Genomic DNA, 25,590 nt, shown 5'->3' with positions numbered 1-25,590 from the left:
TGTTTTCACAAGTCCTCAGACTGGCAAGGGTGTGGCAAAGGAGGTACTCTACTATGACTTACAACCCAAGTGATGCAGTGGCTGCACACCCAAATCTTAGAGCCCCACATTAATGAGAGACTAATCATAAAATTTGTTTCTTTCGCTCAAGCCTTGTTCATCCCCACCCCCCCCCAATAATGTTTATTGATAATTGAATATATTGATAGTAAAAGCTGTGGGCAACCTTGTCTTTATCAATAAAAAGGCTTATTATCTGCATGTGTGGAAGCTGAGCCAATGTACAGTGGTGATCTTGCCCATGTGCAGCATTGAGATGACAGATAGACAAGTAAAAGCCAAACATTAGATCATTAATGGGACTCGTATTGATAACTTCCAAAATCGCTTTTAAAATTTCAAAAATTAAATTAAAAATTGCTTTAAAAGAAAAAGTGCACTTGGAACTTTATTCCAATCGACCTTGAAGAGACTCACTTCCAGTTTTGAAGGAGTTAGGAACAGCGAATACCAAATTACTCATCTGTTCTCAGGAAGTTACAGATTTTTTTTTTAAATGGTCCTGCTTTAAATTTTAACTGCAGTCTATTGCACCTCTGCTCTCGGGGAACTTCGCAGATGCAAGGAAAGATCATTAAATACCTTGAGTTCACTGCCCTACATCAGGAATGGTACTGGTTAGTTCCAGCCCAGAGAGCTAACCTCTCACACAACCACACCTCATGGTGCACTTCCTTCTAATCCAATCTGAAGTACATTATGGTCATTCTCAAATCACTTTCTCAAAAAAAAATCTTTACCTACTACAATGCAGACTCTTCTAGCCAACGCCAGGTGACCCAGCTGGGAAAAGCCAATAAATTGATAAAACACCTTGCAGTGTAAACGTATCAGACATTGCTTCTATTTCCTCCCCAAATTTGATCTTTCTAGTTCAGTTATAGATTAGAAATGCTTCACATTTTACATAATTTACTTGAACATTAACATATTCATTAATTTAGTTTCAATTTCAACGCTAACAATTTTAAAATCTATTTTAGATTCTGATCCAACTTATATAAATGGAAACACAATGCACATCAACAAATGCTGTGATGTTGCTTCAAGTTTTTCATTGTACTTGCGCATATGACGATAAACTTGACCAACTTTTAATTTAAAATGATGAATACTTTCTTTTGCTACCTCAAGGTATTTGAAGCAACTTACCTCCCCATGTATTAGCTGCCAGTGGTACTGCTGAAACAGAATGCATGGACGGTTGAAATGTTGGCTGAAGATCAAGCAAGTCGTTTGGCAGTTTGGACGTACTGTAAAATTTAAAACAAAACTTAAATCTTACGTGATGTGAAGTATTTAAAGTTTCAAATCATGCTGGATTTCACAAAGTGATCCAACATGGTAATTTTCACAAAGAAATTTCTAAACCTATTTAGCATTTTAATTCAATTATGGTTAGAAAATTTGCTTCAGTTCAGATGAGATAGTAATCAATAAGCATGTTTCAGTGGAAAAGGGATAGAAGTCTGGTGCTCCTAGTCAGAAGAGAGTTCAGGAAAACTAAAGCATAATAAGATTAATCAGTTCAGAGTAATTGCAAATGTACCACTCACCCCCAAGAAGCATTCCACTTGGGAAAAAAAATACAAAAAAAACTCCTTAAAAATAGTGTGCAAACAAATGGTGAAAAGAATCTATCAAATCAACATAAATGAATATGGAGATTACACATCTGCCTCCAACTGACTATTGATTGATCAGGAATGTAAATGTTTCCATCTCAAGATGCCAATCCTAATAGTGAACATAAATGGCCTAATTTAGATAGAATTCCAATTATGGAACAACAACACTGTTATGGAGCAGTAACACAATGAAACCAGTTGAGGTGTCATCCTCAGTGCGCAGATGTTGGTGTTTCTCTCTAGGAGTGCTCACGTTATTCTAACCTCCCACCAATCCGCTCACCTCAGCCTTGATTGGCTACCCCTTCAGTTGACCTTTGAATTCTACTGGCTCACATTTCTTTGGCTGTTAGAGATTTGCAGATGGTGTCTATTTCGATAGGTTTGTTTACAAAGTTATCAGAAGAGAACCACACTTTAAAAAATTCTTGTGTCTCTCCTTCATGTTTGCCTGCACCAGAACCCAGTTAAAGTGATGTTCTTCTTGCTCTTCATGTACTGAGATAAGCTACAGTGGATCATGTCTCCATACCGCCAAATTGTATTTGAACACACTGCAGCACCACTAAACTTCAGGCCAGGGAAGAGAAACACTTATTCAAAGACCTCCAGAACAATGGTTACCCACAGAATTTCATCAGGAGATGCACAAGGAGAGAAAGTCGTGCAGACCTTACTTAATGAAATGCACGACCTTACCCTAGATCAAGAATATATCAGAACAGGTCGAATTCTCGAACCTCACATTATCACAATCATTCACAAACCAACAGCGCATTTAAGGAAGCTTGTCTCAACAACCGAAGTACCAGTAAAAACAACTGACAAATGCAATGTGGTGTACAGGATCACCAGTGGAGATTGCAACAAGAACTATGTCAACCAGACAGAACATAAATTCTCAACTTGTTTACAGGAATACAAACTGTCAGTGCGGATACATGATCCACTGTCACTGATATCGGTACATGAAGACTGAGAAGGACACCACTTTATCTGGGACACCGTGGTGGTTCTGGCACAGGCAAACACGAAGCAGGCATGAGAATTTTTTAAACCATGGTTCTCTTCTGATAACCCCGTAAACAAACGGATAGAAATAGACACCATCTACAAAACCATAAGAGCTAAAGAAACACGAGCCAGTAGAATTCAAAGGTCAATTGAAGGGGTAGCCAAACAGGAGAGGCAACAGGTGGGCTATATAAACGTGAGCACTCCCAGAGAGAAACACCAACAACTGCACACTGAGAATGTTACCTTGACTGATGACGAAACGTCTGCAAACTAATCGCTAAACTTGGTGAACACCGTAAAATCAAACTCCTCAACCCAATCTACCGATATTCACCATCCTATACAATGAAACCAACGTGGAAACTGCAGATTTTTTTTGCAGATGGGCAAAAGGCAACTGAGAAAGCCTTTTCAGTTTCACAGGATCCAAGGGTTTGCTGCACTTAAAAAGAAACTGAGCATATCCTTGAATCTTTTCTCTGCCCGAGGGTAAGCCCCTCCCATGACAAGAGCTCTAATTACCGCACTAATTTATTGAATTTGATATCAATTATGTGAATCACAATATAGCCAAATAAGAGTGATTCAAGCCTAAAAGCTAGGGATATTAATTTGCCTGGCTTTTCAGCAACTTTAGAATTTTGCCAATACAGTACAGGTCTATTTTTCAATTGAGATCACACTGCACTCTAAAGAAAATTTCCAAAGTCATGAACCTATAGCATTAATTCAGCTGTTTGGCTCTCTCCACAGAAGCACCCTGATCTGTCTTGTATGTCTAGTATTCCCTTTTATTTCAGATTTCCAACAAGCAGGTTCTAAATCTCACACTTTGACATTTCCCCCTCTAACTCTCTCACTGATCTCCTTTTACCAGTTCTGACAAAAGATCTGATAAAGTAACTGTTTCTCACACCACAAATTCAGTCTGCACTGCTGAGTAATTAAACACTGTTTTTATTTCAGTTTGCCAGCATCAGCCATATTTTTGCATTTGCAATATTAAGTTCTGTTGTAAACTTTACTTCCTCAGTCAAATTCAGCAGCCACCTTTAAACTTCAAAAAAAAAAATTGCAGCTGCTAACTTCATACCTATTGGAAGAGCTAGGGGTAGAGAAGAGGTCTATGGCTGCTGTTGTGTTGATACTTCCACCTGAAGTAGAACTGGGTGATGCTGCTGTAGTTCCAGAAGATGGATAGGATGTCTTTGCAAGTTCTCTCAAACGCTGCTCCTGTTAGAAAACAACTCCAACTATTTTACAGACATAAGTTTTAATCAGCCAAAACTAATCACAAAAACCAGCTGTTCCACGTAGGCTTATATGCAATTGGACAACAGGAAATTTTTCAGAACAATTCTCTATATTAAATGTATGATGTTCTTAAGACAGGTCTTGGCCCAAACTGTCAGCTGTTTCTTCATTTCCATGGATGCTGCCTGACCTGCCAAGTTCCTCCAGCATTTTGTGTCTGCTGCTCTGGATCTTCTTAACTCTTTTACATTTCACAACAATTCACATCAACGTAAGGTAAATCACTTAATACTGATTTTGTTATCTATCTACTATGATATACACAATAGTTAAGATTTTAAAAAATGATTGGTTCAGTCGTCTGTAGTTTAACAAGATGCGGGGTCACAGGAGTAGGAATAGATTTTATGCAGAATAAACTTGGAGGACACAAAGAGAGAGGGCTGAAACACAACAAATGGGTTGGTCATGTAGAGCCTGGTAGTGGGGCCAAGGGGTTCAGCCTGGTAAACAAAGCTAAGGAAAACAGTATATTGAATTGAAAATGAATGTACAATGGATTCATAAAAGGCAACACATCATTTTCATGTCTGAACATTATAAGTACACAAGTTCTAAGTAACATGACCTCAAATTTAATTCAGCTGGAACAATATTAAAGTAGAAGAGAAGCAAAAACACAACACACCACCTTGAGTGCTTTCAATCGGGCCTGCTCTTCCTCCAAAGCGGCTTGTTTTTCCCTTTCATCTACTCTGCTAAGTGACATGCCAGTGTTAGAAAGTGATGAGACTGCATTTGAAAGGGTGCTAGCCCTGAGAAATAAAGAGAAAGTATAAAAATGAGTAACTGAAAGTAGTGATGCAAATCAAATAACAGGTCTTCAGGATTTAACAAATCCAACATAATAACTTCCATATTTTGTACAATTAAGGAACCTGTATTTTAGGACTGAATCCTTCAAATCCATGATGAGAAAAAACTAACCCAAATGAGAGGAATTTGTTTCTCAGAGTTCGAAGAAACACCTACATTTAATGAGCAAATGTAACAAATCAATACATGCATTTGTAAGTCTAACCCACTCCAACAAAAATGTGGATATAAAACTTACACTCATTTTTAAATGCTATTATGAAACTTTGGCATGAACAGATGTCACATGCCAAGTATGATTAAATGTTTGCAAGCCATTTACTCAACTCCCCATGGGATACACAGTAACACTTTCCTCATCTTCAACATTCTTGTGCATCTCCTCATAATAGATGTGGCAATTCTTAATAGGCCAGACCAGACACTAAACAGTCTAGCAGGTGATTCAACTCTCAATTTCCAAACCCTCTCTGCCACCTACAAAGTACAAAGTGATGGGATTCTCAACACCAGCCTAGAGGACGCAGCTTGAACATAAGACATCGGAAAAGAAATAGGCCATTCAGCCCATCGAGTCTGCTCTGCCATTCCAAAATGGCTGATTTGTTATCCCCCTCAACCTCATTCTCCAGCCTTCTCTTCATAACTATTGATGAACCAAAAACACATTAAGTACATGTCCTTAACAATACCCAATGACTTGGCCTGAAAAGCCATCTGTGGCAATGAATTCCATAGACTAACCCTCTGGCTAAAGAAAATATCATCCCTATTATAAATGGATGCCTTTCCCTATTCGGAGGCTGTGCCCTCTAATCCTAGACTTCCCGCAACTGGAAACATCCTCTTCCCATCTACTCTAGCCAGACTTTTCAATATTCAACAAATTTCACTGAGAACATCATTCTTCTAAACTCCTGTGTGTTTCGGCCCAGAGCCATCAAATGCTCCTCATATACTAACCTTTTCATTCCTAGGATCATTTTGTGAACCTTCTAGCCAAGAATATAAAGAAGGATAGTAAAAGCTTCTTTAGGTATGTGAATAGCAAAAAAATAGTTAAGACCAAAATTGGGCCACTGAAGACAGAAACGGGTGAATTTATTATGGGGAACAAGGAAATGGCAGAAGAGTTGAACAGGTACTTTGGATCTGTCTTCACTAGGGAAGACAAAAACAATCTCCCAGATGTAATAGTGGCCAAAGGAACTAGGGTAGAGGATAAACTGAAGGAAATTTATATTAGGCAAGAAACGGTGTTGGATAGACTGTTGAGTCTGAAGGCTGATAAGTCTCCAGGACCTGATGGTCTGCATCCCAGGGTACTTAAAGAGGTGGCTCTAGAGATCGTGGACGCATTGGTAATCATTTTCCAATGTTCTATAGATTCAGGAACAGTTCCTGCTGATTGGAGGGTGGCTAATGTTGTCCCACTTTTCAAGAAAGGAGGGAGAGAGAAAACAGGGAATTATAGAATGGTTAGCCTGACGTCAGTGGTGAGACAGATGCTGGAGTCAATTATAAAAGAGGAAATTACGACACATTTGGATAGCAGTAGAAGGATCAGTCCGAGTCAGCATGGATTTATGAAGGGAAAATCATGCTTGACTAATCTTCTGGAGTTTTTTTGAGGATGTAACTATGAAAATGGACAAGGGACAGCCAGTGGATGTAGTGTACCTGGACTTCCAGAAAGCTTTTGATAAAGTCCCACATAGGAGATTAGTGGGCAAAATTAGGGCACATGGTATTGGGGGCAAAGTACTGACATGGATTGAAAATTGGCTAGGGGACAGGAAACAAAGAGTAGCAATTAACGGGTCCCTTTCGGAATGGCAGGTTGTGACCAGTGGGGTACCACAAGGTTCGGTGCTGGGACCGCAGCTGTTTACAATATACATTAATGATTTAGATGAAGGGATTAAAAGTAACATTAGCAAATTTGCCGATGACACAAAGCTGGGTAGCAGTGTGAAATGTCAGGAGGATGTTATGAGAATGCAGGGTGACTTGGACAGGTTGGGTGAGTGGGCAAATGTATGGCAGATGCAGTTTAATGTGGATAAATGTGAGGTTATCCACTTTGGTGGCAAGAACAGGAAGGCAGATTACTATCTAAATGGAGTTAAGTTAGGAAAAGGGGAAGTACAATGAGATCTAGGTGTTCTTGTACATCAGTCAATGAAAGCAAGCATGCAGGTACAGCAGGCAGTGAAGAAAGCTAATGGCATGCTGGCTTTTATAACAAGAGGAATTGAGTATAGGTGTAAAGAGGTCCTTCTGCAGCTGTACAGGGCCCTGGTGAGACCCCACCTGGAGTACTGAGTGCAGTTTTGGTCTCCAAATTTCAGGAAGGACATTCTTGCTATTGAGGGAGTGCAGCGTAGGTTAATTCCCAGAATGGCGGGACTGTCATATGTTGAAAGATTGGAGCGACTGGGCTTGTATACACTGGAATTTAGAAGGATTAGACGGGATCTGATTGAAACATATAAGATTATTAAGGGATTGGACACACTGGAGGCAGGAAGCATGTTCCCGCTGATGGGTGAGTCCAGAACTAGAGGCCACAGTTTAAGAATAAGGGGTAGGCCATTTAGAACAGAGATGTGGAAAAACTTTTTCACCCAGAGAGTGGTGGATATGTGGAATGCTCTGCCCTAGAAGGAGTGGAGGCCAAGTCTCTGGATGCATTCAAGAGAGAGTTAGATAGAGCTCTTATAGATAGCGGGGTCAAGGGATATGGGGAGAGGGCAGGAACGGGGTACTGATTGTGTATGATCAGCCATGATCACAGTGAATGGTGGTGCTGGCTAAAAGGGCCGAAGGGCCTACTCCTGCACCTACTGTCTATTGTCTTCTCTGGACCCTCCCCAATCCTAGCACACCATTTCTTAAACAAGGAGCCTGAAACTGCTCATAATAATCCAAATGTAGTCTGACCAATGCCTCAAAGCCTCAGCATTACATCCTTACTCTTATATTCTAGTCCCCTCAATATAAATGCTAACATTACACTTGTCTTCCTTAAGACTGACTCAACCTTCAAGTTAACCTTTGTAGAAACTGCAAGAGGACTCTAAATTCCTTTGCACATCTGATTTTTGAGTAATCTCCCCATTTAGAAAATAGGTCACACCTTTAATCCTTTTACCAGATTGCATGACTATGCACTACCCTACACTATATTCCATCTGCCACTTCTTTGCCCATTTTCCCAACCTGTCTGTCTGTTTGCTGGCACGCTGCTTCTTCAGCACTACCTGCCTCTCCACCGACCTTCATATCATCCACAAACTTGGCAACAAAGCCATCAAATCCTTGAGGCAAATCAGTGACACATAATGTGGAAAAAAACCTGACACCTGCGGCACACTGCAGTCAACAGAAAAGGGCCTTTATTCCCACTCTTTACCTCCTGCCAATCTCTATCCATCTTCTCATCTTTCCTCTAATACCACAAGCACTTATTTTGTTACACAACCTCATTTGCGGCACCTTGTCAAAGACCTTCTGAAAATCCAAATAAACAACATCCACTGACTCCCTTTTGTCTATCCTGCCTGTTACTTCTTCAAAGAATCCCAACAGATTTGTCAGGCAGGATTTCCCCTTAAGGAAATCATTGCTGACTTTGGCCAATTTGTCAAGTGCCTCCAAGTACCCAGAATCATCATCCTTAATAATAGACTCCAACTTCTTCTAACCACTGAAGTCAGACTAATTGGCCTACAGTTTCCTTTCTTCTGCCTCCCTTGCTTCTCGAAGAGAGGAGTGACACTTGCAATTTTCCAGTCCTCCGGAACTGTTCCAGAATCTAGTGATTATTAAGAGATCATTACTAATGTCTCCATAATCTCTTCAGCTACCTCCTTCAGAATCCTAGTGTGTACTCCATATGGTCCAGATGACTTACTTACCTTCAGACTTTTCAGCTTTTCAAGAACCTTCTTAGCAATAGCGACAATACTCACTTCTGCTCCCTGACACACTCACATTTCTGGCATTCTGCTTTTGTCTTCCACAATGAAGACTAAAGCAAAACACTTAAGTTTATCTGCCATTTCTTTATCCCCCATTACTACCTCTCCAGCGTCATTTTCTAGCAGTCCGATAGCCACTCTCATCTCTCCTTTACTCTTTCTATATCTGAAAAATCATTTGGTATCCTCTTTTACACCATGGGCGATCTTACCTTCATTTTTCATCTCTTTATGCTTTTTTAAAAAAATTGCTTTCTGTTGATTTTTAGAAGCTTCCCAATCCTCTAACTTCCCACTAATATTTACTATATTATATGACCTCCCTTTTGCCTTTATGCTTTCCCTTGTCCTGCACAGTTCCCTCATCCTCCCTTTAAAATACTTCATCTTTGGGATGTACAGCATCTTTCCTACACCTTCCAAATTGCTCCCAGATACTACAGCTGTTGCTGTTCTACCATCATCCCTGCTAGTGTCCTCTTCTAATCAACGTTAGCCAGATCCTCTCTGATGCATCTAATTCCCTTTACTCCATTAATATTGCTACATCCGATTTTAGCTTCTCTGCAAGCTGCAGGATGAATTCCATCATATCATGATAACTGTCTCCTAAGGGTTCCTTTTCCTTAAGCTCCCTAATCAAATCTGGCTCACTATATAACACCAAATCCAGAATTGCCATTCCCCAAATGGGCTCAACCACAGGCTGCTCTAAAAAAGCCATCTCGTAGAAATTCTACAAATTCCCTCTCTTGGGTTCCAGAACTAACCTGATTTTCCCTGATCTATCTGCATATTAAAATCCTCCATGACTATCACATTACCCTTTTGATATGCATTTTTTCTGTCTCCCATTGTAATTTATATCTCACATCTTGGCTACTGCTCAGAGGCCTGTATGTAACTCCTTTCAGGGCCACTTTACCCTTGCAGTTTCATGACCCCACTGACTAGGATTCTATGCCAATGTCACCTCTTTCTAAGGATTTTATTTTTTTTTACTAACAGAGCCACTCTGTCAACCCATCTATCTTTTTGATACAATGTGTATTCTTGGGCGTTATGCTCCCAATTATGATCTTCTTTCAATAATGACTCAGTGATGCCCATAATATCATACCTGCCAAACTCTAACTGCTGTAAAGATCATCTACCTTATTCCGTACACTGCATGCCTTCAAATATAACACCTTTAGTCCAATATTCATCACCTTTTACGATGTTGTCCTCCTTCTACATTGCAGCTCATCCAACTGACTGAAATTTTGCCTGTCCTTTCTCACAGTCTCATTAAATACTGCATCTAGTTGTATACCAACTGCCGCACCCTTACCTGATCACTCTTGCTCCATTCCCCTGCCAAATTTAAACCCTCCCAAACAGCTCTAGAAAATCTGCCTGCAAGGATTTTGATTCCCCTTGGGCTCAGGTGTAATCTGTTCCTTTTTATATGGGCCACACCTTCCACAGAAGAGTTTCTAAAGATCCAGAAATCTCAAACCCTGCCTCCTGCAACAGTTTCTCAATAACACATTCATCTGCAAAATCATCCTATTCTTACCTTCACTGGTGCATGGCACAAGCAGCAATCCAGAGATTACTACCCTGTAGGTCTTGATTTTCAGCTCCTACCTAACTCCCTATATTCTCTCTTTAAAACCTCCATTTTCCTACCCAAGTCATTAATACCACTAAGTACAACCCCCAACTGTGCACCCTCCCTCTTTAGAATGCAGTGAATCCAACCTGAGACATCCCTGACTCTGGCACCTGGGTTGCAACATACCCTCTGGGTATCTCTTTCTTGTCCACAGAATCTGCTGTCTGCTCCTGTAATTATGAAATCCCCTAACACTACTGCACTTCTCTTCAACACTTCCCTTCTGAGACACAAGAGGCAGACTCAGTGCTAGAGATCAGGTTGCTGCAGCTTTCCCCTGGTAGATCATTCATCCCCTGCACCCTCCCCAACAGTATCCAATATAGAGGGGAACGGCCTTAGGAGTACTCTACACAGCCTGCCTATTCCCTTTACCTTTCCTGACAGTCGCTCAGGTACCTACCTTCTGCAACTTAGGGATGACTACTTCCCTTTAGCTCTATATAATGGTATATACTGGTTAAAGCAGTTTTGTTTGATGTTTGATATATAAATAAAAAGAGAGCTTATTCCTTGCCACTCTTCCATAAACACCTTTTATGTGCAAGGCCTTAGAGATTCTGGAGCCATGAACTTCACCTCCAGTTGCATCCAATGACTTCTGCAGCTCACCTCTTTCAAGTGGCATTCTTTTCTGGTGACTAAGCTTAGAGGAGCAGTCTGATCTAGGCAGTGTGGCTGTGGTTTCACAATGGATTGCATTGAGCTCAAAGTTGTGTTCCATGCCTTTGAGATGATCTTGTACTCTTTCTCAGATTTGTGCTTCTCTATTATCATTTCCCTGACTCATCTTGAATGCTCTGTTGTCTTCATTTTTGTTTGGTCTGTCAAAATCTAATTACTAAGGGGACGAATAGTTCTGCAGCCTCACAATTTTGGCTTTTAATCTTAAATAAATTGTAGACAGGTTTTGGAATTTTGTTTTTGATTTGACATGATGCACAATGTTTTGCATATTACCTCAAATTCTACTCAACACATTTTAAATGTAGAAAACAAAGACAGTAAAATATGAAAGTAGTATGGGGGCTGAATACTTTTTCAAGGCACTGTATACTTTGCAATGGAGCTATTTTAACCTGGAACAGTATGCTATATATAGTGAAGTAGATTTCAATGCTAAAGCTCAAAGTGAAAGTGCAGTAACAAATGATGAGATAGACTTTGAAAAATTATGCAAGTCACTTCAACATAATTATATTTGTAATACCTTACTATGCTTAACTGATAAATGTTTCCTGAATCCAATCTCCTTCAGAAAGCTAAAGAAGTTTGTTCAATTTTTTTCCTAAAAGACAATTGCATCAACTACCATTGGTCACCACCTGACAAGCTGAACTTCATAAGCTCCCTAGGAAATTCCCAACCAGTTCTTCTGCATCAGTTAAGACCAAGTGGTTAAAAGATATCAATATTTTTATGGATATGCATTGCTATTCAATGATGGGCTGGTCTTTTCAGATACAAACTGCAGCTTTCATATGTACAAAGCCTTAAATAGAATGCCATTCAAAATAATTGGAGTTTTGAATTTTGAAAGTAAATAGCAAGCCTAAAGGACTCAGCGTGTATCTATCACTATCTATCTTTCTCTCTCAGTTCCTATTTAAATTAACAGTGGAAGAGGTTTTAGTCATACTATCACTTTACTGGAATTAAGGGACTAATACAGCATGCAAGTTTACTAACAAAACATTGTAACTTTAACAATCAAATGGCCTGTCGTTACTGTACAGGATCAGCTAAATTTGCAATGCCAGTGGAGACGGAGTCTGAGAACTTTACATCTCAACTCTCTGACAGTCTTGTTTACATCAAAGGATCCCTTTCTGCATTACTAACTGTAGCTCCTGGACCTGCATCATAAAGGGAGAAATAATGGATCCTGAGAGATGGACCGTCATATTCTCTCACATTCATTGTGACTTTTTAATAAGTAGTCTAACTCAATGCAAATTACCTGCTAGCAGCTGTTGAAGAATCTTTAACTTTCTTTCCTTCCAATGAAGCTAGATGCTGTTCTAATGCATCAAGGAGGCTACTTGGTGCCTAAGATGCAAAGGGGGAAAAAAACTGTAATATTAAGATTCAAAGTTAATTTATCAAACTACATATACAACCCTGAGTTTCATTTTCTTGTGGGCATACCCAATAAATCCAATAACCATAATAGAATCAATTAAAGACCGCACCAACAGGGCAGACAACCCATGTGCTAAAGACAACAAACTGAGCAAATACAAAAAGAAACAAAAACTAATAATAAATTTTTAAAAAGCAACAAATAGCTAGAACATGCGATGAAGAGTTCTTGAGAGTGAGTCCAAAGGTTGTGGAAACAGTTGATGAGCAAGTCAAATTAAGTTACCCCCTCCGATTCAGAAGCCTGATGGTTGAGGGGTAATATGCAGATGGCTATGCTTTGTTAAACTGCACCAGAATTTCAATCCTTCAATTACTGGGCAGAATTATCTTCAAAATTAAGTGACTAGTTTCAGTTCTGTGAAATGTATATAAAGCAAAGCTCTTTGAATGCAAAAATGCTTCTGCATAGACAAATTAGGACACTTCAATTCCTTCAGCCAGGAAATGTTCTGGAAAAACATTTTAAAATAAGTCATTCCATCAAGATGGCAGCCATTATAAACTGATCATGAAAATTAGTCAAGTTCTGTTACTGGCTGTGCCAAGTAAGTTTGATTTTCCATATGGTTGCACTTCACTGGTTTAAGAAACCCCACTGTGCAATTAACTAATATTAAACATTTTTTTTGGAAAGATGCTTAGTTCTATTATTTGTAAATTTCAAACATGAATTGGCAGCGATTGGAAATAACACAATTTTAAAATTGAACATTTTCAATACACCACAGCTGAAGATATTTGCCTCAATAGAGAAACTATGTAAGGAAGTGTCATCTGGATGGCACTGGAAAATCCAAGCTAAGTCATATCATGAGGAAATGCTTCCAATTTTAAAAATGCAATGGAAAACAAAAACAAAGATTTTCCCTTTATACTAACTTTAAATATACAGCCTGTCCCAGATAACAAACAAATTTCATCTTCAAAAATGTCCCCAAATTGATTTTGCTTGTAAATCAGAAAATGCACAGTAATTATTTTACACTAATCATAGACCTGTAGTATTGCAATAGATGGCATCAAAAACATTTGTGTGACTTAAGGAGGAATAATTACCAAAATCTGAGGTGAGGGTTGGGGGGTGGTCACAAACAAAAAACAATTCAGCCATTTGTAGGAATAAGCATATGTATATATGATAGACTTGTGCATTTAATATTCTAGAAGCTTATTCTTAGTTAGGGGATTCTATAGGCTGGGCACTCGTAACCCAAGGACAGTTTTTTTTAACCAATTTAAATAAGTATTCGCATGATTGGAATATACTTTTCATTTTCATTATTTTAGTTGACACAATTCTAAATAGAAAGCAACATTAATGACTTTATTACATGAATATGCTACTACAACATAAAATAGAAGGGTGGTGAATTTGTTGCCATGTGCAGCTGTGGAGGTCAGGTCGCTGGGTGTATTTATGGCAGAGATTGACGGGTTCTTGATTGGACATGGCATCAAAGGTTGCGGGGAGAAGATCGGGAACTGGGGTTGAGGAGGAGAAAAAAAATCAGCCAGGACTGAATGGCAGAGCAGACTCAAATGGGTCAGATGGCCTAATTCTTATGGTCTAAAAAATCTGGCTAAAATTTTAACCTCTGAAATATGTAATTTCAAGAGCAATTATTATCTCCTGTTTCAATTCAAAATAAATGTGTCATCTTTTGTTTTTCCTTATGAAAAGTACAGTCATTTCTTTTAAGATTTTGCAATGGCAATGACATGGAAGTGGGGCTAAATGAGAGCAGAAACCAAATCTGAAGAGTCAACAAAAACAGGCCGCACAATAAGAAACGAAGGGGATATTGATGGAATGAATACTTCAGTATGTACAAAATAAAGTGGTAGATGAATACATCTTTGAAATTGCAAGAAAAAAAAAATCAGCATTTACTTCAGCCAGCCTGCTCAAAGTAACTTTTTCCATTGCAAAGGGTTGGCAAAAAAAAGGCTGTTTAGCAGTTAAGCAAATATACACAAACCAAAGAAATGTAGATGTGGAAATTTGAAATAAAATCTGAGAAGACTGAAAATTTTTAGCATGTAGAGAAATGAACAGAGCAATCCTACTTTGGAAAGTCAGTGACCAGAAATGCTTTTCTCTCCACAGATGATGCCTGACCAGCTCAGTATTTCCTATGTTTTCCTGTCTTGTAATGGGCAATACATTCAATCGCCATAAGTTTAAATGACTCCAAGAGACTCTAAAGATTTTCCAGAATAATGATGATTACGTTTTAAAAATGATTGTAATCACAAAGCATTTACAATATTGAACCTTTTCTCACTTGCCTCTTTAGCAGATTCCTGGGAATGAAGGGCAATCATAAGAGCAAAATCATACCTACATTAAGTGGAGGTCAAAAGGGACGGTTTTATTTAAAGATATTATTTTAAAGGAGAAATTGAGCTGTTTGCTCTGGGGAGATCTGCAACATGTGGGTGCAAGTTCAAAATGGAAGATCACAAAGGCCATTGGTAAGAAGGGATTTCTTTTCACAAAAGGTTGGGAATTTCTGGTATTTTCTACAAGAGAACTATGGACACAGAATCACAGAATGCATTCATTGCCAAGATGAACAAACAGTCGACTTGCAATCTTTATGGGGAAAATGGTAGGAAAATGGAACCCAGACCACTTTAGAATAATCATGATTTTATGAACTAGCTTGAAGAGCCATATAGCCTCTTTCTCCCAATTCTTATGCTTTCATGTTTTAAATGTAAAATCTGCTATAAATCAGTACAAAAAGGTGGTGATGTTAAAACTTATTTTTTTAAGTCCTTTAAATGTTCCCCTATGTAATGTTTAAGAGGGGTAACTGTGAAGAAAACTCATCAAGCCTGATGTGGGTGGAAACGGATTTAACATTTTAAAAAACTCTTAAAATAGTGTTAATTTAACAGCTGACACCGTATTTTACCAGTTTTATGTTACTTGAAATAGCTTAACAAGTATATAGTTCTATGTTCTGATTAAATCTAGGTAGATCAGTTCTGTCAATTTCATACCTATTAAGTCCTTCTACACAAAAGACCCAGCATAATTTATAAAGTACCTTGAAGCCCAGCAAAGCAGTATAATTAGTAGAAACTCCATGCCTGTCAATTCATCCAAGGAAATGGTATGCTTAGTATGCAGGAGCTGCTCAAAGCATTTGCACTTAAAATTAGAATGCAATTTGTCAAAAACCCAAGAGGAGTTGAATGCAAATTCTCTAACATTCTTCACTCATTTGCAAAACATCACAGGGATCTTTCAAGGCCAAGGATAAACTATATTTTTTGTCATATCAACTGTGAAGTATCACAATAAGTTTAGTAACTAAATACCGGCAATCCAATTTTACAGCCAATTGGGTAATGGAAACTTACTCTTACAAAAATTAAGTCACTACTCAAAAACCTGAGATACAGAATAAAATTTGTTCTCATGGAATTTGTATTTTTTTTAAAAAACTATTTTCTTGTGTAGATGACACATTTTCATGTTACTAAAGTCCACGATACTGACCATTTTCTATGAATGCAACCCCACAACTCTCACAAAAAGAAAATGAGGGTCATCTGTAACTAGAACACTAGAACTAGACATTAGCAAGTACACCCAATTCATAGAAAGATGCCTACCTGAGAAAGATCTGGTATGTCCCCCCTGTCAATTCCAACTTGCTGTGTTTAACAAAAAATACACATGGTTAACAACAAACAATTTGAATATTAAAAATATTTTAAGATGTAGTTTACCACGCAGAAAACCTTACTTCGGCAACCTTAAGGAATTCGGAGATCCTTGTCATTCTAGTAAGGAATTTCTTGTATATATCAAGAGCCTCCTTGCACTGGTTTTTCTTCATATCGAAGTATTTCTCTAGCAAATACAAAACATTTTAACAATTAAATGTTCAACAGTTGGCTATTTCCCTGTCAGCTCATCATTTCAAACTCTGATCGTAGACTTGACAAGTACCCATGGCTAGGTATTGCTGTTCAACTTACATTGCCAGGTTACTAGACAGACAGATCTGATATTGAGAAAACTTTCATCTCAAAGGGAACAACCATTTACTATTTTCAGCCAATACAATACTATATCCCAAACTAAGCACTGCAGACTTCCCACTCATTTTTAACTATTTATTGTGTATGCCTTTAAGAAAACAAATTTTGGGGTTGTATATAGTGAACTACAATATACTTTGACAATAAACTTACTTTGAACTTTGAGATTTTGAACTTGATATTACAAATTTCTGCATAAGGACTGCAGTATGAATCTACCTACTAAAAGGTATTTGAGAAATACAGGGCCAAAATAATTTTAAGTAACACTAATAACAAGATACATCATCTGAAAGTGCAATAGAATATTTGTTTCAAACTGTAATTATCTTTCCTTCCAATAATATATGAAAGCTGCAATGATAAGAGCAAATTTACAATAAATTTGTAGTCCAAATACAGATTTAAGATTGCCCACTATTATGACTTGCTCCCAAAATGCGACTGATGTCTAAATTCTGACAGATCTCGCTAGCAATTCCATTTTGAACAGCTAGCATTATTCACCTCCAATACTGGCAAGTTCCAGGGCACATGTGCAATAGCAGAAATCTTAAACTTTCAGCAGAATTCCATCTGTCATTTCTCACCTACATTCTGCTAGTCTAATGATTAAGAATTTGACTTCTTTTCCAGCATTATGATCCCTCCAATGGCTTTCCTCAAAAGACAAAACTGCAATCATCTTAAGGTAATGTTGACTGTTCATTTACCTCCAATAGATGCTGCCTAACACCCAGAGTTCCTCAGGCTTTAACCTTTTACTTGACCGAATACACTTCCCCTCGAAATAGTATTCAGAAATCAAGGGAAGCCTATGCTGACTTGCTAACAGTAAGGCAGTTCCTAGTAAAAAAAAATGATGAAAGGAGTATCCCAGCATTGTAGGACAGGTATACCATTAAAATTCCATTAAAGTACTAGATAAATGAGGTCAACACAGTGCAAGTGGTTTTGATGGGGCAGAATTTGTTAGGTGTGTTCAAGAGGGTTTCTTAAATTATTAGGGAGATAGTCCAACAAGAGGAGGAGCTGTACTGGACCTGGTGTTGGGTAATGAGTCTGGCCAGGTGACTGACCTTTCAGTGGGTGAACAATTAGGAAACTCCTTAGGTTTGAAGATAGCTACAAGTAGGATAAACATGGACCTGGCAAATTATGAAAGTACGGGGGGAGAGGAGAGCGAGGGGGAGAGGGGGAGAGGGGGAGAGGGGGAGAGGGGGAGAGGGGGAGAGGGGGAGAGGGGGAGAGGGGGAGAGGGGGAGAGGGGGAGAGGGGGAGAGGGGGAGAGGGGGAGAGGGGGAGAGGGGGAGAGGGGGAGAGGGGGAGAGGGGGAGAGGGGGAGAGGGGGAGAGGGGGAGAGGGGGAGAGAGGGAGAGAGGGAGAGAGGGAGAGAGGGGGGAGGAGGGAGGAGGGAGGAGGGAGGAGGGAGGAGGGAGGAGGGAGGAGGGAGGAGGGAGGAGGGAGGAGGGAGGAGGGAGGAGGGAGGAGGGAGGAGAGAGGAGAGAGGAGAGAGGAGAGAGGAGAGAGGAGAGAGGAGAGAGGAGAGAGGGAGAGAGGGAGAGAGGGAGAGAGAGAGAGAGAGAGAGAGAGAGAGAGACAAGCAAGAGCTAATTGGGAACAGCTGTTTTTGGGCAAGGCCACATCTGACGTGGAGGATGTTTAAAGACCAACTACTCAGAGTACAGGACAGGCATGTTCCAGTCAGAGGAAGGACAAAGGCGGCAAGGTAAGAGAACCTTAGATGTTGAGAGAGGTGACAAATTTACTCAAGGAAAAGAAAAAGTATGTAAAATTTAGGAAGCTAGAATCAAACAGAGCTCTGGATGATTATAAAGAAGCGAGAAAAGAGCTCCCTGAAAGTGGTTCCACAGGTTAATAGTGTGATTAAGGCGGCATATGGCCTGCTTGTCTATAATAGTCAAAGCACTGAGTTCCATAGTCAGGAAGTTATGCTGCAGCTTTATAAAACTCTAGTTAGGCCACATTTGGAGTACTGCATACAGTTCTGGTCACCCTATTATAGGAAGAAATTAGAGACTTTGGAGAGGGTGTAGAAGAGATTTACCAGGATGCTGCCTGGAGTAGAGGCCATAATCAAAGGTTGGACAAACTTGGATTGTTTTCTCTGGAGCGGGGGAGATTAAGTGGCTACGTGATTGAAGTTTTTTTAAATTATGAGAGGTCTAGATGAGTAGACAGAGTGCATCCTTTTCCCACAATTGATATGTCTAATACCAGAGGGCATGCTTTTAATGTAAAATGGGGTCATTTTAAAGGGCATATGAGAGGCAACTTCTCTTTATTTAAAAAAAACACAAAGTGGTGGGTGCCTGGAATGCACTGCATGGAGTAGTAGTGAAGACAGATACATTATGGACTTTTAAGAGATGTTTAGATAGGCACATGAACATCAGGAAAAGAGGAATATGGCCATTTGTAGACATAGGCAATTAGTTTAGTTAGTCATTTGATTACTAACTTACATGGTTCAGCACAACATTGTGGGCTGAAGGGCCTGTTCTTGTATTGTACTGTTCTAACTTACATCCCAAGCAGGTTAAGTAATATCATCAGAAAACAACTCTAGATTCAAGATCAAATGCAAATTTGATGACAAATAAAATCTCTAATAGCTCAGTTATTGTGGAAGCTTTGTCAATCAGTCCACACTGCAAAATTATTGCTTCTGCTTTGTAGTGTCTGGACTAAGTCATTCTTACATTATTCTTTGTTTAAATTCAATGCCTATATAAAAAGTTTAGTCAAGCTGACACAGCATTTAATGAACTTCTAGCAATGCTGTATAGTAATTAGCTTAAATCCCAATAAAACTAACTAATCAGATTAAGGTAACATTGTCTAACCATTCACTAGTTTTTACATTACAATACCCAAAATAAAAGTATTAAAATTATAATACAATACCCAAAAGAGAATATAAAGTAATTTATATATTTAAAAAAGATATGGTTTGTATCTCCAGCATGAATCATTAGGTCTTCCACAATAGAGGACCATTCATTTCTGGATTTCATCAATCACATTAAAGGATTTACATTAACATTTACAAAAAGTAATTGCAACAAAAGTTTCTGAAAGACAGAACTGGCTATTTTGCCATGGAGTTATAGATATTCCTGAGAAAGAGCATCTATTTGTGTCTTAAATTCAGAAGTTCCATGACAGAAAACAATCTGGTTGGATAATGTCATTTTATAATCCATAATTTTCCATCCAAATTGATAATAAATTAAGATGTGTAGCAATCAAGAATTAATAGTCCTAAACATTAAGTATCTTCTTCTGCTGTAACATTTGATGCTTCACACAATGAGAGAAAACAAAGATAAGCTGCAATCGGAGTTTGATAGGTCAAGCAAAATGAAGCACTGTTGAGCGCAGAACAAATGATGATAGATAACCTGTTGCAATGGTATCCAACTTGGTTCCTGATTGCCCAAAAAGCTCTTTACAGTTAATGGAAAAAGAAATGAAGTTCAGGAAATGTTCATAAACAAATAGGGCTGCAATCAATTTATATTCATAGGCAATGATAACCAATGTGGTTTTAAATGACATCCAGGGCAGCGAAGATAACCAATTGCCTCATTTTAAAAGTCATGTGATGTTGTACTTCTGTCCGAGAAGATAAAGTTAACCCTGTTTAATGCCTCATCCATAGGCTGGCATATTACACAGCACAATGCTGTCACTGCTGAGATGAGAAAATTGCCAATCTTCTGAACTTGATGCAATAGTGTTACCAGTCGACTATAACAACACTACAGAAAGGGCACCAACTGGATAATGATAGGTTTAATGAAAAAAATAAGCATTTGACACCAGCTGACTTGAGCAAAGCAAGCAGAATTGGAAATACAAGTAGCCTTTTACATTCAACTTACTCTGCCAACTTAGGCACTTGGAATTTGATCCCATACTTGTCCATGATGCAAGGGTGTCAATAACCTTGAATCTCAAATATCACAACACTAATGAACTTTATTTTGTGACAGAATGACAGTCAGTAAAGGGGGAAAATAAATGCAAATTGTTTTTAAAAACAACCAGCATTCTAAGTGATAGCAATTAAAAAATCATTTCTATTTTAAAATAGGCATTTCCATGTTGTGCACTGGTAACATTTGATACTTTATTCATAAAGTACCAAGGTATGTGTTGGCCATTCACCTCAAACCATTTTGATTTTGCCTTATTGAAATTCTTAATAAATCTCACTGAAAAAATGCATATAATGATAAAACGGCATTCATCCAAGAACATAACATTAGTAAAATGATGGAAGTTAAAAAATATAATGTTTTTCTGGAACATCCAACACAAGATACATCAAACTACCCTCTACAATGAAACTGATAATCGAGCATGTTAGGAATTTGTGGTGCTGAACCAGCAGGTTTTCTGGACTAGTGGATGTGATTTCTATTAATGCTAACTCACTTAATTCATTTTTAGATGCTACACAACAGAATAAATTTTCTAGTGAACCAGGAAAGCTTAAACAAGGTATGGTAAGTGGGGCCCTGGAAAGTGGAGAGCACAAGGGCCATTATCCGAGCCAGATAATGAACCATCTGGATCTCTGAATCATTGGACCATGTTTTAATCACAGTTTGACTACATTGATTCTTGGAATATCAGCACTAGTGGAAAAAAACCCAGCACTTAATGCCCTTTCCTGACTACCCTCGAGAATGTGACAGACTGATCTTCTGACAGTGTTCTCCCAGTTCTACTGTAGGGAGTAACAGGGTTTATACACAGCAATAAAGTAGCTGACATCCTTAAACAGGATAGATTTGCACCTCTGAAACAAAAATAACTTACCCAAGAGGTTAATGATCCCTTCGTTGTATGCTGCAAAAAGTCTAATGGCATCTTTGAAGAGTAGCATGAAAGCTGCATTGATCACACCATTTGTTAGCTCATTGGCACTGACCTATAACAAAGAAAACCAAAAGGGTTGAACTATAACTCAGACTTAAAATATTCATCTAGCTGTTATTCCAATTCTGAAGTGAATGTGGATATCACTTAAGGAAGTTTTTTTTTTGCAATAATTCATCTTAACTGAAGGCAGTGGAATAAGATTTTAAAAATCAGTTTTAGGGCTTCGCGAGTAGAGACGAGCGCAAAAAAAACTTAGGAAATTAAGCCATTAAGAATAGTTTGCACGTGAAAATTATGTATTCTCTCAGTAATGCAGTCATCATGTATTATTTCAAAACCAATCACAAATCTTGTTTTATTCTTAAAGCTACTATATTCACAAGTCAAATGGTCAGTTCAAATCTATTTTGCTTTTAGTATGTGTGACAGAAATTTCATTGGAAACTTTGCGTCCAAAAAGGTAACCCATATACTGAACTCCCACAAGTTATTCAAAATATTTGTTGAAAATACTTGCACCTTCGCTGGTTTTCACCAAACTATTAACATTTAAAACCAAGGGTTTTATATTCAGTGTATGTTACAAACATTAGTTGGTCTCAATTAAAAATTACTTTACAAAACCTTACCTGCATATAAAAAGAGGAACACCAAAGACTTAAACAGCATGGACAATGTAAAAGCAAAAGCAAATGAATGGGGCATTACAAACTAAATTACGGAGAACAGGCAAGTCAGTTGCCATTCATCAGAAGAGTAGTAGGAGATCAAGAAGCTGTGTGGCATGTTTTGCTTTCTAAAGATTTGGGTGAAATATGTAAATATAGAACAAAGAAAGGAAGAGGCACATTGATATTTTAAGTTACAATTTTCAATTTGCTCCTTAAATTAAAAACACAAGTATATTGATAAATAACTATGAAATAGGGGGGGAATCTTCAATGCTTTCTGAAATGGAAACATTTTGCACAATTTGATATTTTTAAGTCAAAGATGTACCCTTATTATGAATGCGAGATTCTGCAGACACGCAAAGTGCTGGAGGAACTCAGCAGATCAGGCAGGATCTACAGAGGGAAATACAGAGTTGATGTTTTGGGCTGAATGACTCAGCCTGAAACATTGTCTGTTTATTCCCCTCCATTGATGCTGACTGACCTACTGAGTTCCTCCTTGTTAGGAACTTCAACTCCGAAGTTAAAATTAATCAGACTTGGGCAACTGTGAATCAAGATACCAGCTCTAAAACTGTACAACAAAGATCATGTTCAAAAATTACAACTATCATGAAAAACTGACTAATTAAGTAGGCTAACAAGGACAAGCAAACAAAGTTACACTTATGTGTAGACCCAAGACAGATCCACCTTATGTTGAGATGATAACCAACAAAACCACCCAAAAGTTGAAGGATAAGTAGTTGTTTTAAGACCTCAGACTCTCACTTTTACAAAAAGGAAAAAAAATAATTTTATTTTTATTTAGATGTACAAAACTACAACAGGTTGTATTCACCAGCATTGCCACTAATCATCTATGCATTTCACATTTACTTAGCTGCTCCTTCTCCAGTCATCCTTATTCTTGTTTCATGTAGCTAACCATCTGAACTATTTTTAAGCGTTGATATGATCTCCATTACCATATACTCAATTAGGTACACCTGCTCATTAATAAATATCTTATCAGCCAATCATGTGGTACTAACTCAATGCATAAAATTATGCAAACATGGTCAACAGATTGAGTTGTTGTTCAGCCCAAACATCAGAATGGGGAAGAAATGTGATCCAAGTGACTTTGACCATGGTTGTGCCAGAAGGGCGGTTTGAGCAGCTTAGAAACTGCTGATTTCCTGGGATTTTCATGTACAAGAGTCTCAAACCAAAAGAAAACATTCTGTTCTTCCACAGGATCCATCCTTCTGCAAATGATTATTAAATTTTTATCCTGAAGTGTATCAACTTACATAATTAACACGTAACTGTGCTGCTTCAGTATTCAAATTACCACTTACTTTTGTAGCTTCTTTCTGTCCATAGACTTAATTATCATGCTTTTCAGTTTTAGCACAACCTGCTGTGCTTTCTAAACTATATCTACATACACTGCAAAACACAGCAAGTTACAAATATGTCATTAAAACAATATCCAACTTGATAAACAGGATAACACACAAGATCTGAATTCAAGGCAGCATTTTCCTCAGAGGTATACCACTATAATAGGAAATTTACCAGAAGTCTAGGAAATAGCAAACACGAACTAAAGCTGATGAAGCTCAAAGTAAGTAACAGTTTCAAACTTGAACTGTTTCTCAAGGTAAACACCCAGTAAACAACCTTCAGATCCATTGAGACAAATGTTCATCTGAATGCTAACTCTTCTACACTCTTTGAAAGAAGACTTTAAGAACTTCGTGTGCTCTTTAGCAGTGGACTCATTCTAGCATGAAACATTTATTGTTTTACTTCATCAGTCTGCAGCAAGGATGTGGAAATGTCTCCATTTTTTATGCAACTATGTTTTTCTTGATAATGCTGCCTATTTCAGATACAGGTCTCTAGTTCCAGTAGTAGGAAAGTTATTGGAATGTATTCTAAGGGTTCTGACATACAAGTATTTGATAGGCAGGGACATATTATGGATAGCATGGCTTCATATGCATGGTAGGTTGGGTTTTTTTTGAGGAGGTTAGCAGGAAAGTTGACGAAGGCAAGGCAATGAATGTTGTCTACATGACTTTAGCAAAGCATTTGACAAAGTCCTGCGCGGGAGGTTAGTCAAGAAGGTTCAGTCACTTGGCGTTCGAGATAAGGTAGTAAATTGGATTAGACATTGGCTTTGTGGGAGAAGCCAGAAGCGGTCTCCAAGTGCAGCCCTGTGATGAGTGGAGTACCGTAGGGATCAGTGCTAGGTCCGTTGTTTGTCATCTATATCAATGATCTGAATGATAATATGGTTAACTTGCAAATGACACCAAGATTGGGGGTGTAGTGGACAGCACAGAAGACTATCATGTCTTGCAGCGGGATCTGGACCAGCTGGTGGCAGATGGTTAGGGTCATTAAAAAATGCTTTTGGCACATTGGCCTTCATAAATTGAGTACAAGAAATAGGATGTTAAGTTGAAACTGTATAAGACATTGCTGAGGCCTAATTTGGGATATTGTGTGCAGTTTTGGTCACCTTCCTACAGGAAAGATGTAGATAAGATTGAAAGAGTACAGGGACATTTACAAGGATGTTGCCAAGTATGGAGGACCCAAGTGATATGGAAAAATTAAATAAGTTAGGACTTCATTCCTTGCAACATAGAAGACTGAGAGGAGTACAACAAGGGTGTATAAAATAATGAGTATAGATAGGGTAAATGCAAGCAGGTTTTTTTCCACTGTCAAGTGGAACAACAACCAAAGGTCATGGGTTAAGAGTGAAAGGTGAAAAGTTTAAGGGAAACACGAGGGGAAATTTCTTCACTCAGAGGATTGTGAGAGTGTAATAAACTGCCAGCACAAGTGGTGCATTAAAGCTCAATTTCAACACTCAAGAGAAGTTGAAATATGGAGGGCTATAATCCCAATGCAGGTCGATGGGAGTAGGCAGTTTATATGGCTTGGCGTGGACTAGGTGGACTGATGGGCCTGCTTCTGTGTTGTATTTTTCTTTGACTCTGCTTTGGATGTTTCTGTAATTCAACATCTTTCGAAACTAATTACGTTACTATTTGTCCATTGAGTTCAAGTTGATCACACACTTTTTTACTATTAAATCTACAATTTTTACCTACTTGCCATTTTTGTTAACCTACTTCACTTTCTTATTGCAGATGTCTCAAATACTAACATAAAAGGTTATTTTGGTGGTTGTTGAAGCCAACTGAAAAATATTGTTAAGAGTACTTTTCCAACTAAAATATTTTGTGTACTTTGGTAACTGCTTTAACTTTCAGTAAGCAAGTCAATGATTTCAAGAGAAAAAGAAAATGCCTCCT

The 25,590-nt window shown here is 38.3% G+C and overlaps 1 protein-coding gene across 32 annotated transcripts in view; it reads right to left on the bottom strand.

Annotated features, from left to right (window-relative positions):
- The window catches only part of picalma (phosphatidylinositol binding clathrin assembly protein a), a 138,801-nt gene that overhangs the window by 51,033 nt on the left and 62,178 nt on the right, over positions 1-25,590 (bottom strand). For 22 of the 32 annotated variants that reach the window (XR_012098700.1, XM_073043379.1, XM_073043383.1 and 19 more), the window contains exons 6-12: positions 21,534-21,645; positions 16,385-16,491; positions 16,251-16,292; positions 12,439-12,527; positions 4,648-4,774; positions 3,799-3,938; positions 1,213-1,313 (exon numbers count right to left, since the gene is read on the bottom strand). Coding sequence is in view for 31 of the 32 variants with exons in the window: in XM_073043379.1 (XP_072899480.1) it covers positions 1,213-1,313; positions 3,799-3,938; positions 4,648-4,774; positions 12,439-12,527; positions 16,251-16,292; positions 16,385-16,491; positions 21,534-21,645 (718 nt within the window). In the remaining variant the exon portion in view is untranslated. The remainder of the gene's footprint in view (positions 1-1,212; positions 1,314-3,798; positions 3,939-4,647; positions 4,775-12,438; positions 12,528-16,250; positions 16,293-16,384; positions 16,492-21,533; positions 21,646-25,590) is intronic. The other 10 variants (XM_073043381.1, XM_073043385.1, XM_073043410.1 and 7 more) reach the window with 1 other exon arrangement.

The sequence above is a fragment of the Hemitrygon akajei genome, chromosome 4, assembly GCF_048418815.1.
Source record: "Hemitrygon akajei chromosome 4, sHemAka1.3, whole genome shotgun sequence".
NCBI classification, from domain to species: domain Eukaryota; kingdom Metazoa; phylum Chordata; class Chondrichthyes; order Myliobatiformes; family Dasyatidae; genus Hemitrygon; species Hemitrygon akajei.
The sequence above is the reverse complement of the archived record's forward strand: the minus strand, read 5'-3'. Positions and strand labels throughout refer to the sequence as shown.